Raw genomic sequence first — 14497 nt, forward strand, 5'->3', positions numbered from 1 at the left:
GCAGAGAACGGCTTGACAGATCAGGATAGGCTTCCTAGAAGGCTCAGCTCTACTAAGCCCTCTAGCCAATGCCCCAACAGTACAGAGCTGAAAGAACTAATACCATGTACAGCAAGTTCTCCAGGACACTGAAGTCACCAGAAAGGTTCAAACTCTCTTTGACGTTAGCAATAATCTTTGCAGCATCAAAAGTCAAATGCATTTCGTGATACTGCTGGATCTGCTGGAACCGCCGATCAACCCAACGCTTGCTTTCCCCAGGCTGAAGTTTACAGATGGTGTGCAGCTCTACTTTGATATCTTCGGGATGATTGGTGAAATCCCGAAAGATTCTATCAACTGCAGCCAAAGTGAGACTTCCAGACCTGAGATCATCATACAACCTCTCGTAGTTCTTAAAACAAGGGGAGATGAGGCCATCAAAAACATAATCAAGGTCCATTCTGGCAGGAAGAACCTCATCATCATCATCTAAAATACCATGCTTCTCTTTGGCTTCCAAGGCAGCTTCCTCCCAGAACTGCTGGAAGATCAGGCTGTCTTTAAAAGTGTGCATTTTCTGGGCACATTCTTTCAGCTCTTGGCTCAGCCTGTAGTAGGTCTGTACGGGTCTCTTTCCCACATTCACGACTCTATTCAGTTTTTGGGAGCGAAGATCTTCTGAGTGTTGATGAGCCACTTCACCAACATGCACTTTAAAACAGAGATAGATCAGAAGTCAGTTGTCTAATCCACATCTAATCCTCCATGCTGCAAGATGCAATGCACGTAGGGTCGCGCAGACCCCTACCAATACCATTATGACACGTAAGTGCTCACCCATGACCCCAGATGCTCCAGGTTTATTTTCCCCATCCCTCCCCCGTTCTTCCTATAGTTTAGAATCAAACCTGCTTTAAAAGTTCAGTAGTTTTCAACAACAACTGCATCTTCTGGAGATGCCACCACTTGAAAATTGCTTCCCCAAAGCCCTACCTGTCACAGATCTGTGCACCTTCCTGCACATGTTCAGAAAGGTTCCTATTGCTTTTTTCTCTCCCATGATGTATGTTACTTCTTCTCGTCTCCTCTGCAGCACTTCTTTCAGTTGTCTCAGGAGTTCTTTCTGCCCATGTAACAGCTGCTTGTGCTCTGAAAGACAACACAGCTGTGGTCACTAGGATGGTACCTCCCCCTCTGCACTCATAGCTCAGGTTTGGATCAGCACAGACACAGACACTGCAATGCAAACAGGATAAGCTCTACACAAAGAGCACAGACAAGGGCAGCACCATTAAATGCTGAAGCACTTAATTAACATAACTAATCACTGGAGTAATCTTAACAGAGCATGCCATCAGCCACTGCAAGGATACAGCAAACCCACAAGGCCACCTCCGAGCAGCACACTTACTTAGCTCCCAGACAAAGATAAACTGATTCTCGTGCTGAAAAATCTCTTCCAGATGTTTGATGAGGATGCTCCCTTCCTGGAGGTCATTGGTGACACTCATGAACACGGAGTCTGCTTTGGCCATCACAGTTCTTGCTTCATTTGTAAGCTGTTCCTGGAGCTTTGTGTTTGTTCCTGCTCAAGAAACAAAATGAGTAAAGCCTCCATCAGTCCCTCTTGACAAAAACAAGGCAGAAGCTATAATTTAATGTCATAAAACAGAGTCCTTCCATTTCCCATTTGAATCCCCATCCAAAAGAGTATGAACTCATCACAGCATCCTCTGATCCTTCACATTCACCTCAACATGGACCTCAAGACAGCAGTTCAGATACCTTCCCATAGAGATCCCATACCCCAAACCCACAGAGGAAGCACAAGCCACTTCAACCCACTCACATGACAAAGACTTGCATTTTTAGGTAGCTGTAACCTATCAGAACACACAGACATACCATTAAAGCTGAAGATATGTTTGACGTCAGGCCATGTAAGCAAGTGGTGCAAAATCTCATCAAAATCATCCCCTGAATGCCCAATCCTTCTGGGCCACGACTTCACAATGATAGTCGATACGAGCTGGCTGAACTGGTCTAAGTTGTAGGAAGATATCATATCAAGGAGGTTGTTCTGGGTCTGCACAAAGCACACGTGACAGAAGAACACATCAGCATTTTGGGTCATGCCAGGTCTGTCTCAGGAGCAGGCAATGATTGCAACAAGCTACAATTCAAGTGCTGAGGCAGGAAGCCACAACGTGATAAACACTACAGATACATCTATGGACTTTCTGTAAGTAAGTGGATCCTGAATTCTCTTTTGAGAAGTGGATTCCTGGCCATTCTCTTTTGTTAGTTTAAACCAAAACAGCCCACAGCAACTCAAGCCATCAGAAGAAGGCAGTGAGCTCCTTCTATCACAACCTGCATCCCTACGGAGGGTTTCTTTGAAAAAGAAAGGCTTTTCCTTCCATGAGGGCAAACAATACCTGAGAAGCTGCAGTAACAGCCTCGATGGCACAGTTCTCAAAGCAGCAGACAATGGAACGGTCGAGATCTCGAAGTAGGTCGTGCTGACAGCAGTAAGCTAAGATTCGGTTAACTGGATCCTCCTGTGGGGCAAACAAGAGATTACTCACCACCTTCTCAAAGTCTGGGGTTGGTTTTTTTTTTCCCTGCAATTAGCGGAGCCAAGCGCTGGCCACGTATCACTTAGGAGTGATTGGAAAAGATTAAGAATAAATGTTGGAAAAAATCTCCTAGTGTTTCCTTCTAAAGCAGGTGATAAGTACCTCTCCTGTCTGAGTTTCCATCGGGAATTACTTTCCTTCTGATGGAAAAATCTTTACAGAAAGCAGATGGGATTAAATGGCTCAGTTTCAAAGGGACCCACACAGGGTTTGTAACTGAGAGCCTGGACAACAGGACCTTCTGAATGAGCGCTTCCCTGAGTCCTCGGGTGGCAATTTACACTTGTTTAAAGCGAACGGGGTGGTAACTGCTCAAAGCACACGATTCCTTTTATAATTTCAGGATAACTATCAGTCAAGGACAAAAATGGAAAGACAGCAGCCAGGCTATCAGCGCCCTGCAGTCTCCGACACCAGGAATAAAGCACAGTATCGTTTCATGCCCAATTTCTGAGCCTCCAGAGCAATGTATGGAGCAACAATAACCATTTGCATGACAACAGCCAGTGTTTTCAAGTGCCCATTCAGGCTCTAGAACTTATTCCACGGGCACAGAAGACAACTATCCATCCCCTTTGAGCTCAGCCCGCAGGCAGCAGCCTCCCACAGCTCCCAGCACCTCCTGAATCCTCATCTCCAAATCCGCCAGCAGGGCGCTCTTCCACCTCTCAGTGAACTGCTCATCCGGAAAGCTCATCTTCACGAACTCATTCCAGGCCTGCAGGTGAGAAGTAAACAAGCCCAAAACACCAAGTGTTACAACTCAGGATATCACTGCGCTCAAAAGAAGAACCCATGCCCTTCAAACAGCCTGCAGCCCCTTTAGGTGTTTCCATTCCGAAGAAAAAGATCCCTTCCGGAGCTGCAGAACGTGACCTTTAAGCCCAAACAGCTCCAACATGCCCCTGCTATGAAAGGAGATGTGGATAAACAGCTCCCACCTTGATGCTGCCACCTGCCCCAGGATGAGGCTTTAAGGAGCTGCTCTGTGCTGGGAGGGCTTTATGGACAGCATCTCCAGCTAATAAGCAGCAAAGGGCAGCTCATCATCCCAGCACCGCCCCTCAGAGCAGCAGAGAGAAAGCCAAAATCGAGCCCCAAAGCACCAACAGAGCTGTCGGGTCGCCCTCTTTCTGCCTCACTCTTTACCCAGCCACAGCAGCCTATGGTCTCCATTACACTCAGATTACACAGTTAAGCTACAGTAAAATACTTTTAATTCCAATTATTAGAAGGTGACAAACCTGAAGTTCAGCACTAAAAGTGAACACCACGTGTTGGTGGTGTTCTTTCAGTAACTTCTTGCTCAGAGCATTTTTGAACCAGTTTTGAGTGTGTCTCAGAGCTCCACTGAGCACTTTCTCCACTGGATTTTCCAGCGCCGTTTCGTCACTCAGAACCTGCTGCACCCAAGGGAAGAAGCAACTGAGTGAAAGCAAGAGAGGCTGGAAATGCAAAGCTTACAAACAGCCAACTTATCACCTGCCATTCTGGGAAACAAATATAAAGAGAAATAGCTGCCCTCCTCCAAAGAACCAGCAGGCAGACAGAAAGGAACCCACAACAACAAGCCTAAGCATTTGATCTTATTTTCAACTAAAATATTCAAAATCATCAAGTGATTTCACACCTACTTGGATATATACCATGTTATTTCTTTAATAGGGAGTACCAAGTCTACCAAAATGAGAACAGATACAATCCCAAACCAGGTGGTTGTACCGTTTTTGTCACATTTCCAGATACCACACTCATCACAAACCATGAATGGCTGCCTGGTACTCACTTCTGTGGGCTGAAGCCTGGCAACCTTTGCAATCAACATAGCAGAAGTGGCAGGAATCTTGAAGTCCAGCACCCTCCTGGTGCACCCACAGACTGTCTCATGCAACCTGAAGCAGAGGGTCAGGCAGGGAAACCAGGAGCGAGGCTGCAGAGCTCTGGAGGACAGGAATAAAGGAGAACTTACCATCTGTTCAGAAGGAAAAACGAATCTAACAACACATCAATAAACAACCCTTCCCCCAGAGAGACTTAAGAAAAAAGCTTCAATTTGATGGGTATAGAAATGTAGGAGCTTTCCATCTGTAGATTTCAGTGCACACACTCAAGCATAAACCCATGCAATCCCGTAACACACAGGGAAACAGAATGGAGATCGTTCTCCCAGCAGAGAGAGGTACTTCTGTTACCTGGCACCTTTGCCATCCAACATGCTCAGCAGCATCTCCATAAGCCTCTCTACTACCTAAGAATGAAGAGAGAGAAATATTATGCCATAGAAGGGCCCCTATGGTCTGGTTTCTCATTAACATAGTGAAAGAGGGAGCTCTGCAATGTCCTCATACAAATAAGATTGCTAAACTGCGTTACTGGATGTTAGATTCAGCTTATAGGAGAACATTATTTGCCCAAACAGCTGCACTTCTTACAATCTAGAGGTTTTAAATGTACTGTTATTAAATGCAACAAGGAACCCCTCATTGGCTTCACACAACAAACGGAACATCTCACGTCAGCAGCACAATGGGCAGCCCCAAAGACTGTGCAGAAAACCACCTTCAGGCAGCACAGAGGGATCTCAGAATAAAAGCATTTGCCGTCAATAACTAAGAGCAAACCCAGGTAAGCAGGTGCATCTCTCCTCTATTCCAGTAACACTTTTTGCTCACACACGCCTTCTCACTTCGCTTCAAAGCAATTTGTCTTTAGCTAAGCTTCAAGCTTTCTCTACTCTGACTCATTACCAATCTCATTTCCTCTCCAGATAAAGAGACAAACCTCAGGTTTACTGCATGAAGGGTCGGTGTTCTTCAGTCTGTAACAAACACCCTGAAGGGTAACTAGTATATCAGCTGAGAAGTCTTCAATGAATTCAGCAAGGTTCTCTAGGGGCAGCACACACATCCATGATTTGACCAGAGTCGTGTGCAATTCCATCAAGTATTTCTTCTCTTTCATGAGTTTCAGTAGGGTCCCTCTGGATGGAAAGGAAAACAAAGTCTCCATGTTCTCATGGTACAAAAGGCTGAAGGCTTACAGAGCCCAGAGAGAGCTCTCATTCTGACTCAAGCACTTCTCTCATCTGCAGCTGAAGATCAGGAAGGGACCCCAGGACCCAAGTACTGAACAACAGAGATGTTCAGGGAAAATAAATTCCACGTGTTGCTCAACAACGCACATCAAACTGCTGTAACTCACAGCAGGCAGAACCAATCACACAAGATGCTTTGCAGCCTGCAGAATTAAAGGCTGGTTTATGGCTGAAAGGTAATGCAAGGCACAGCTTCACTGTGCACCACAGGCTTTGAGCAACCAAGAGAGACCGTGTTTGTATATCCCAAATACCCACCATCAATACGACACATCTCTTATTTAAATACAAGAGAAAGATAAAGAGGTGGAGTAAGGCAACCATCACCAACTGCAAGGTCAAGGCACTGACTATAACCAATAGGTCTGGAGAACTCACACATCATAACTCTTCCTCACTTCAACAAATGCAAGTCCTTCCAGCCCAGCCCAGCCAGCTTCATCCATTGGGAAGTGGTCATGTTGTGTAGGATCAAACAAATGCAGAAGAGGAAGAATCCACACCCACTCGCCTACTTTGCCATCAATGCATCTCTGACACAAGTTTATCAGGTGATGGTTCAAACTGAAAGTACTACAGCAAACAAAACAGTAGCAAAACAATTTATTACAGGAATGAAGAACGTTCTTGTGGGGAAGAATAAAGAAAAAAGTCTACACCTCAATCTCACAATGGACCTCCAAATAACTTCTTGTAATTGAGTTAAATCTTATTTTCCTTGACAAAGAGTTTAAGACTCAAAACTGTCATTTCACCCAACTGTCCCGGCACAGACCCTACAGATAAAGGGTTAAGAAGTGCCAATGGTTTACCTACAGTTTCCACATGAGCCCCCACAGCTGAGTGAGAGGTTGTGGGACACAGATACAGAGCCATAAAGACAAGCACACATTTTAGTGACAGTTCCCAACCTCCTCAAGCTCAGGTTGGGCTGAAGCAGTGCCTCCAAAAGGAAGCTCTTTGCAGCTGTGCAAGCAAAGAACTAGTTTCAAGAGTGCCAGATAAGCAGTAAGAGAAGAGTCCAAGTCAGTCTGAAGGGAAAGGACTGACACAAAACATACACACGATGCACATCAGAGGAAGCAAGAGCAATCCAGATAGGGCATTTAGAGGAGTAAGCATGTGAGGATACTGATCAGAGTTTGTATGGCAAAGCAATAAGGACCTGCTTGACAGAAAGTGATAACAAGATTTTAAATGCAAAGGAAAATACAATAGCTTGGATCCAGCAGTGAAAAGTTGCAATGAGAGAAGTCTCATCCAGACAGAAGGAAAACATTTTTCACATCAAGAAATGGCATAGAAGTTGGGTCATCTTCATCCCTAGGGTTTCCAGAACCTGACTGCAACCCCACCTGGATGTTGGCTCTACTCCTGAGTAGGAAGGCAGAACTGAAACATCCAGAAATCCCTTCAAAACTGGACTTTTCTGTGATTCTATGAAACTAAAGAGCTGGATCCCTTCCTGTTTTATCACAGTCTACCACACTGTAACAAAATAAACCCAGTTAGTTACTGAACCAGCAACATACATACCATGCAGAACGCTTAAGGACCTCCGAGGCCTGATGAAATTCATTAACTATGGCTTTTTGTGACTTCTTCTCCAAGCACAAGAGGCCACACAGGCCAACCAGATCCTCTTTGGATGCCGGCAATTGGAACGAGTCAACTATGGTGAGCAGGGTGAGCCCCAGAGCCAGTTTACTTTGTATTACCACACCCTTCTGTGATCCTTCTGCATCCTCTGGAAGGAGGAAGGGCTGGGCTATTTTCCTCATATACTTCAGCAGCAAATCATTCACCTAAAGACAAAGGAGAGAAGAAACAAACCACGCAGAGCATTAGTTCCCCAGTCAGTCATGTTCTCTTGAAGCTATTTCCTGTCACAGACAGGATCCTCAGCATCTCCTACATAACACAACGCCAAGCTGACACCGGGACATAAGCAGGTGACCACAACTAGAACATCAGGGCAGCACTTGTGCCTTTTCTATGCCCACCTCTGTGCTCCCAGGTCCTACCTGCTCAATTACTGAGCACCCTCCCAACAGAGCAGAGCTGGAAAGAGCCAAGGAAATGGGGCAGGGTTCCAAAGCAACGAGCGAGCCAACAGCCTTACACCAAGGCTGCCCTTCCATGACACAGCTTTGATTAGTGAGCAGGCTTTTTATCCATCAGACTCAGGCTTGGTTGGGAGTCAATGAGAAGACACTGCTGTCCTCACCTACAGCCCTCAAATATTACTTGGAAACCACATCTGAAAGGTTTCACAACACTGTGATGCTGGGTGATGCACCACACTACCAAAAACCAGCCTTCTGAAAGCAGACAGGCATGAAATCTGTGTTATCAGCTGAGTGTGGGCAGCCAGGGAGTGCTGCTAGGCCAGCGTGCCATCTTGTGGCCTCTCCCCAGCAACCAGCAGGAAAGAAGCTGCAGAAAGGAGCAGCCACGACCACAGCATTCGGCTCCTAAAGCCAAGACATGATATTCCTGCCATGTTTCATAACTACACCAGCTAAGAAGTTTGGGGCTATAGAAATCCTGTCTGCACCAGCTCTTAGGAGGACAGGCAGGAGAAATTAATAACAAGAGGCAAAACCCACATCATATCTCTGCTTCTATCAGCGTGAGATACTCCGAACTGTGACTAATTGCAAAAGCTTAATGGGCAGATCCCAAGGTAAACAGTGGAGTCGCCATGAACTGGTCGTCACGTGAACTTTCTGACTGGAAAAGCAACAAATCAATGCAAATAATTCAAGATGAAAAGCAAAGCTCTGCCACCCAACTGTCTGTTAGTATCCATTCAAACAGATCTCACCTGCTGCTTTCCAAACTCCAGCTCCATCCATGGTATATATTTACCATCATATACACATGGGTTTGCTGTAACAACATAGAATTGTTTCAGCTGCCGCATGAAGTTCCTCATGTTGATGGGGTTCCAGGTTCCGAGAATGCTAAAGATATTTTCTAACATGATTTCTGCAGCTATTTTCTTCCCTTTTACAACATCCTTGTTTTTATCTTGAAAATATGTTATGAGGTCTCTAAACATAGAAGGCTTTTTACACACAATGTCGTCATACTGGTGCCATTCTGGAATAAAGGAGAGACGAGAGCAAAGGAATTCAGTTTGAGGAGTGCCTTGGTCCTGACAGCTGTTTGCAGGAGCACCACCAGACCCATTCAATCCCCAGCTCCAGACAGCACCATTCCCCTTGGTGTTAGGGGTAACCCACTAGAAGACCATATAGTAGCACAATGTGCAGATCCAGATTGAAAAGCTCACCCCTGCCGTTGATAAACCTGCCATCCACGCATAAGCATCGATTCAAATAGGCTGTTTTTTCTTTCTTGCAAATGAATTCATATTCTCCTCCATCACCACAAGAAATCCAGTATTTGTAAGGAATGTATTTATTGATGTTTGCCACTGGAAGAGTCGCATAGCCGTCCATGAGGTATCCATGTGCATCTAGATTCCTAAACAACACCAACACACAGCAGAGGACAGCTGAAACACCAGCTGGGTTACATATAGGAACACACACAGGTCGTTTTATCCACACTGAAGGATTTTAGAACACGCCAGCATGGAGTTTTGTAGCAAAACCCACCCAGCTGTGGACAGACATCTACAGCCTTGGTGTTAAAGTGCCATGCCGCTTCTCGCCCTCCAGACCCAAACCACCCCTGTTGTGTCTGCGTGACTCTGAGGGTACTTACTTGACACAGCTCATCTCACAAACATACTCCCACTGCCCGCTGTCAGAAAAGCCTCCAGACGTCACAAACACTTTATCGATGTCAGGGTTTAGATTGAAGTCTTTGGACAATATCGCATGGAAATACACCGTAACACCCTCACTTCAGTCCACAGAAGCATAAAAAGGAAGAACGCACAAATCATTATAAATGACAAAACCTTTCTGAGCTGCTGGTTTAATGGAGGCAAGACTTGGGGCTCTGTTAGCAGTTCACTACAGCTGATGCTATGCTGCAGACCTAACGCAAAGCCCAGCGTAGAAAGGAAGGGTCTCTTAAGGGAAGCACAAAATGCTCCACTCACTTCCAGCTGGGTCACTGCATGGGTGAGAGCACAAATATCTCACCCAGACCCACCCAACAGGACTTTCTTCATGAACAACAGTGTGTGTCAGTTTTAAGGTCAATTCTATTTCTACAGACCCACAATGCACTCAGAGCAAACTTAGTACATTGATCCCTCACCTCAGTTCAGAGTCCCCTATCTGACCTCCCTGCACACCTATAAGCGGGGTAAGCAGTCGTATCCTCACCTTTGTTTCTCCTCATCCATTGGTTTCTGGTTATTTTGTTGAGGCTTTTCCTCACCCTTGCCTGTTACAGAGGGAGCGTTGTTCCTTCTAGCAGCCTGAGGTCCATTGGTCTGATTTGTCCTCTTTGTCTTCTCAGATGTTTCCTGAGCTCTCTCATTTGGGATCTTTTTCTCCCTTGTGTCTTTTCCCTGCATTAGAAGGACAAGACATCAAATGAAACAGAAAACCTCGCCAATAGGTCTGCAGAAATGCACAGCATCTCTTCAGACAGCGAGAGATGCCCAGAAACTCCAACATGCCAGCTAGCTCTGCGCTCCTGAAAACACTGATCCCTCACTGAGCCAAAGGAGAACCTGCTGCTTAGGGAAAGCAGTGCACCAATGGCACAAAGCATTCAACCTACAAGCATTTGCAGAAAGTCAGGGGGGGGTAAGTTGTAAATCTCCAGAAGATGGAGCATAAGGAAAGACAACCAACAGCAATTCACAGCTTAAATGTCCCTATCACAACTGGAGCAGACACCTAAAAAAGACAAAAGATGCCTGAGCCAATGGAGGTGCTGAAGAATACACCTGGAGAAAAGATGCATTCACAGCTACTAGAGGTGACAGCAACCACTCAAAGAGCTGCTAGAACCAACACATAGAAAAGCAAAGACTCGGGAGGAATTTTATTGCATTCTTTGTTTTCTCCCCATATTCCCGGCCTCATCATCTTCAGCTTTCCTGACAGCACAAGAGAATCAGCGGAAGGAGGAGAAACACTTTCCAACACAACCAAAGACTCGCTTTTTACTCACACACTTACCTTGGAAGGCAAACTGCTCACTTTCCGGCTGCTCCCTTCCTCTTTACCCTTCCCAGCCTTCGAGCTTTTGGCCACAAGGGGAGTCTTTGTGTCTTGACTTGGATGTTCAGCACAAGAAGTTACAGGCTTACTTTTAGGCACCTCAATATCAGGGGAAACCCCAGAGGAAACATCTGTTTTCTCTCCCATTGAAGCTGGTTTCTTTTTGCCATCCAAAGACTGGGAATCTCGTCCAGATTCTGCAGCCTGGCCAGCATCAGACGCAGCACTCTTCTCTTCCATGACTCCATGCTGTGTGGTGCTCACACCTCCCACCTCCTTCAGAGCTGCAGAGTTGGGAGATGGGGCAGCCTCCTTATCCGTGCTGCTCTCCTCCGATGGGTTCATCACAGCCACACTGCTGTCACCACCTCCTGCAACCACTTCCAGACCTTCAGCCTTCCTTCCCAAACAGCCCCCAGCACTGCCACTTTCTTGCACACCTCCACCATCGCTGGCAATTAAGTCAGCACTCTGTTTGGCCTCTTCACTGCTCGAGGTCTGGCTTTCCTGTGAAACAATGCATTCATCAGACAAGTCTGCAGTTCCAGCTGGTGCTGCGCTCTCAAGAGGCAGAGAGTCCTGCTCCCCATGGCCAGAAGGATTGTTCTTTGCTTTATTCCGCTTTCTATTCTGCAATTTAGGGGCAAAAAAAGGGGGGGGGATGTTATAAGAAAATATCACTTTACTCATCACTGAAGAGAAACTCTCTACTGCAGATAGCACAGATTTCTGCTACACTGGGCTATGGAGGAATGACCATGAGGAATAAAGGACGGGACCAGCTACAGCTTTATGTATTAGGAGAAACACAACTGATTCCTGAGAAATCTGGATTTTCAATGTTCGGAACTTCCTAAGCAGGAATGGAGAGCAGCTGTGAGCATAATGCCTACTAACGAGATCAGACCAGTTGCTAAGCTGGATTTGGTACTTTCACCCCTCAGCGTAGCAAAGAGGGAAGCAGTGCTGGTCAGCACATCAGCTGTCTGCAAACACAACACAACGTAAGCAGACATTTAATTAGGAACTCTACCAGTGGTGTTCAGTGTAACACCGACAAAGAACTTTACCTTTCTCTTTGATTTATGGGAAGAAGCACCTGCCACGTGCTGAGGATCACTCTCTGAGACGTCACATAAAGCTGCTACGTCCTCCTGCAGTGATGCTCCTCCTCCCTCCTCCTTCCCTTCAGTAGCAGAAGACAACTCAGCTGCAGTGCATTCAGGTGCAGCCTCTGAGGTGCTGCTCAGAGCTGTTATGCCCTCCCGTAGTTTTCCTCCCTCCTTCTCGGTTTCAGTGGTGGAAGGAGGCCCACCAGAACCATCATCCTTTGACTCTCCTCCAGAGTCTGGGCCTGTAGCAGGAGCAAGATTCACCTCTTCAATTTCTGCAACAGTGGGAATGGTCATTGTTAAATCAGAGGCTGTAACACAACATTAAGAATAGCAATAACAGCATAGTCCTAGCCATAAGCACAGAAACAAAAGAAAGACTCTGCTCACCCTTTGAAACCCTCCAGTGCACAGGAACCTCCAGTGAAATACCCTCACCTCAACTCAACTACCAGCCCTTAAATGAGGGCTAGGAAGGGGTGGACCCTGGCTTCAGCCTTTCTGGTCACTCAGGTTCATTGCATGCACCTGAGCTCCCCTGGGTTGGCCCTGCCTTCCCACCAGGTGTTCCATCACTGGTCTTTGTTAATCCCTTAACATTACTGCTACAGAAGGTCGGGAAGGAAAACAATTCTCAGCAGCTGGCAAGCAAACAGGGTCAGTTACTGATAGAATGCAGCAGTGGAAGGCACAAGAGCTGCTTTGTTTCCCATCCAGCAGCCACCACAATCAATGACAGCACCCTCCCTCCATAACAGCCCCTCTCCAAAGCTCCAGCAGTCGGCAGCAGAATAAGATGAGAAATCCCCCGTGCTGGGGGACTGATCCATCTCCACTGAAGCTCCAGTCAACACACTACAGGGGGGGCAGCAGGCACTGCGAGCCTCAACTGCCTGCCAAAAGTCCCGAGGCTCCTTGAGATGCATGCTGACAGAACACTGCCATTTCTCAGCTTCCATAACCTCCCAGTGAGTGACCCTGTGAGCTGCACCACACCAAGGAGAGCAGCACCCAGCAAGGAATGGGAAGTTCCTTTTTCACCCAAACTTAAAACCTCCGGTGAAATGGCAGCTCAGATCTAAATAAAGCATCAGCACCGTGCCCAGCCCACCCTGCATCTCCCTACCTGCAGCCTGGTCCCCTGCACCGGCAGGGGGCTGAGCCCTACACTGAGCACAGCTGGACCCATCCCCAGGGGTGTGCAGGCACGTGGGGCTCTCCATGCCCTGCAGGAAGCTGTGAGGAGCCAGAGAGAAAGAGAGGAACACACATATTAATGTGAAGTGAGGGATCTTTGTCGTATAGCCCTTCTCACAGCCCTGCGTTTATGTCTGGGAATCAATTTGGGCCACAGGCACGGTATGCAGCCATCACCCTCAGCCCAGCAGCGAGAGCAGGAGACCACGGGAACACGGGAGTAAAGAAGGATGAGCAGCTCTGTGCAGAAACCTGTGAACGTTATACACGCTTGGGAAGGCAGCAAGGGCCCAGGCTCACGGCCATGCTCAGGGCCGGCTGCCCACACACAGGAGCGGAGGGCGGAGCGGTTCCGGACGGGTCCAAATCCCGGTACCGGCAGCCCCGTCCCCAGCACCGCCCGCACCTGCGCCCCGCGGTAAGGCGGAGTGATGCACGGGGCGCGGCCTATATGCAAATTAGTCTTAATCAACCCCGCCCGCTCCTTCACTGATAGGCGCTTGCTCGCCACCTCCCTCCTAGATATGCAAACGAAGGGGAAGGGGAGGCCAATGGCGTGGCGAAGGGCGGAATGCTAATGAGACCCGTTAGGTGAGGGTGGGGGGCGGGGAGGTGTGGCTGCTTGCGGCGCCCGGTCCGTGACGAACCGGGACCGGGACGAACCGGGCTGCCCAAGGCACCGGGAGCGGACGGGGGGAGAGAGCGGGTAGCACAGCGAGGAACAGCGGGGAAGATGGAGGAGCTGGCGGCCGGGACAGCGGGCACGAGGGGAGGGGACAGCAGAGTGCCGTACAGGGGGATGCCCGGGGGAGGGGGGCACCGAACAGGTGCCGATGTGACCGGGGTGTATCGTGGAGAGAACCGGGCTGACCCATGGGTTGAGCAGTTCCGGGTGTACCGGGAGGAACCGGGTACCCGGGGGGTCGCGGAGCATCGCGGTCGTGTCTCGGGTCGTCCCGCTCCCCCTGCCCAGCTCAGAGCGCCGCCCCAACCCCGGAACCCCCCGGAACCCCCGGAACCCACCGGCCGCACTCACCGACGGCACCCAGACCCGCAGCGCGACCGCTCCGCCGCCGCCGCCCCCGGCGAAGTTTCGTTTTTCCGCCGAGCCACCAAGTTTCCCCCGTGGAACGTCACCGCCGCCGCCTCCCGGGCCGCTCCCGGCCAATCCACGCCACGCGGGGAGGGGGGCGGGGGGGGCACGGGGCGGCTCCGGACACCTCCTCCGGGGCGGCTCCCGGCGCTCCCCGTACCGGCCGATGGCTGCGGACCGGGCCCGGGAGCTCCGGGCAGGGCTTTAAGTGGAGCGGAGAGCAG

The 14497-nt window shown here is 48.6% G+C and overlaps 2 protein-coding genes across 2 annotated transcripts in view; both read right to left on the reverse strand.

Annotated features, from left to right (window-relative positions):
* The window catches only part of RNF213 (ring finger protein 213), a 33002-nt gene extending 24200 nt beyond the window's left edge, over nt 1-8802 (reverse strand). Inside the window, exons 1-13 of the mRNA XM_072351675.1 lie at nt 8543-8802; nt 7252-7520; nt 6094-6288; nt 5403-5601; nt 4814-4869; nt 4408-4561; nt 3866-4024; nt 3241-3339; nt 2421-2543; nt 1888-2068; nt 1394-1567; nt 976-1131; nt 104-693 (exon numbers count right to left, since the gene is read on the reverse strand). Of these exons, the coding sequence (XP_072207776.1) occupies nt 104-693; nt 976-1131; nt 1394-1567; nt 1888-2068; nt 2421-2543; nt 3241-3339; nt 3866-4024; nt 4408-4561; nt 4814-4869; nt 5403-5601; nt 6094-6288; nt 7252-7520; nt 8543-8779 (2592 nt within the window). The 5' untranslated portion in view covers nt 8780-8802. The remainder of the gene's footprint in view (nt 1-103; nt 694-975; nt 1132-1393; nt 1568-1887; nt 2069-2420; nt 2544-3240; nt 3340-3865; nt 4025-4407; nt 4562-4813; nt 4870-5402; nt 5602-6093; nt 6289-7251; nt 7521-8542) is intronic.
* A 146-nt stretch (nt 8803-8948) lies between these two features.
* On the reverse strand, nt 8949-14315 carry LOC140260220 (uncharacterized). The gene is made up of 7 exons (XM_072352295.1): nt 14217-14315; nt 13110-13219; nt 11942-12258; nt 10830-11378; nt 10023-10210; nt 9451-9591; nt 8949-9207 (listed from the first exon to the last, which is right to left on the reverse strand). Exons 2-7 carry the CDS (start codon nt 13204-13206, stop codon nt 8949-8951), a joined length of 1551 nt encoding a protein of 516 aa, XP_072208396.1. The 5' UTR covers nt 13207-13219; nt 14217-14315.
* Between the last annotated feature and the right edge of the window lie 182 nt (nt 14316-14497).

The sequence above is a fragment of the Excalfactoria chinensis genome, chromosome 17 (assembly GCF_039878825.1).
Source record: "Excalfactoria chinensis isolate bCotChi1 chromosome 17, bCotChi1.hap2, whole genome shotgun sequence".
Lineage (NCBI taxonomy): Eukaryota > Metazoa > Chordata > Aves > Galliformes > Phasianidae > Excalfactoria > Excalfactoria chinensis.

Excerpts from the sequence above, each read along its gene's own strand:
- LOC140260220 (XM_072352295.1), bottom strand. The coding sequence starts at position 13,206 with ATGGAGAGCCCCACGTGCCTGCACACCCCTGGGGATGGGTCCAGCTGT. Across the intron at positions 12,259-13,109 it reads TGCAGGGGACCAGGCTGCAG|AAATTGAAGAGGTGAATCTT; the intron begins GTAGGGAGATGC and ends CCACTGTTGCAG. Across the intron at positions 9,208-9,450 it reads TGTGAGATGAGCTGTGTCAA|GAATCTAGATGCACATGGAT; the intron begins GTAAGTACCCTC and ends GGTGTTGTTTAG.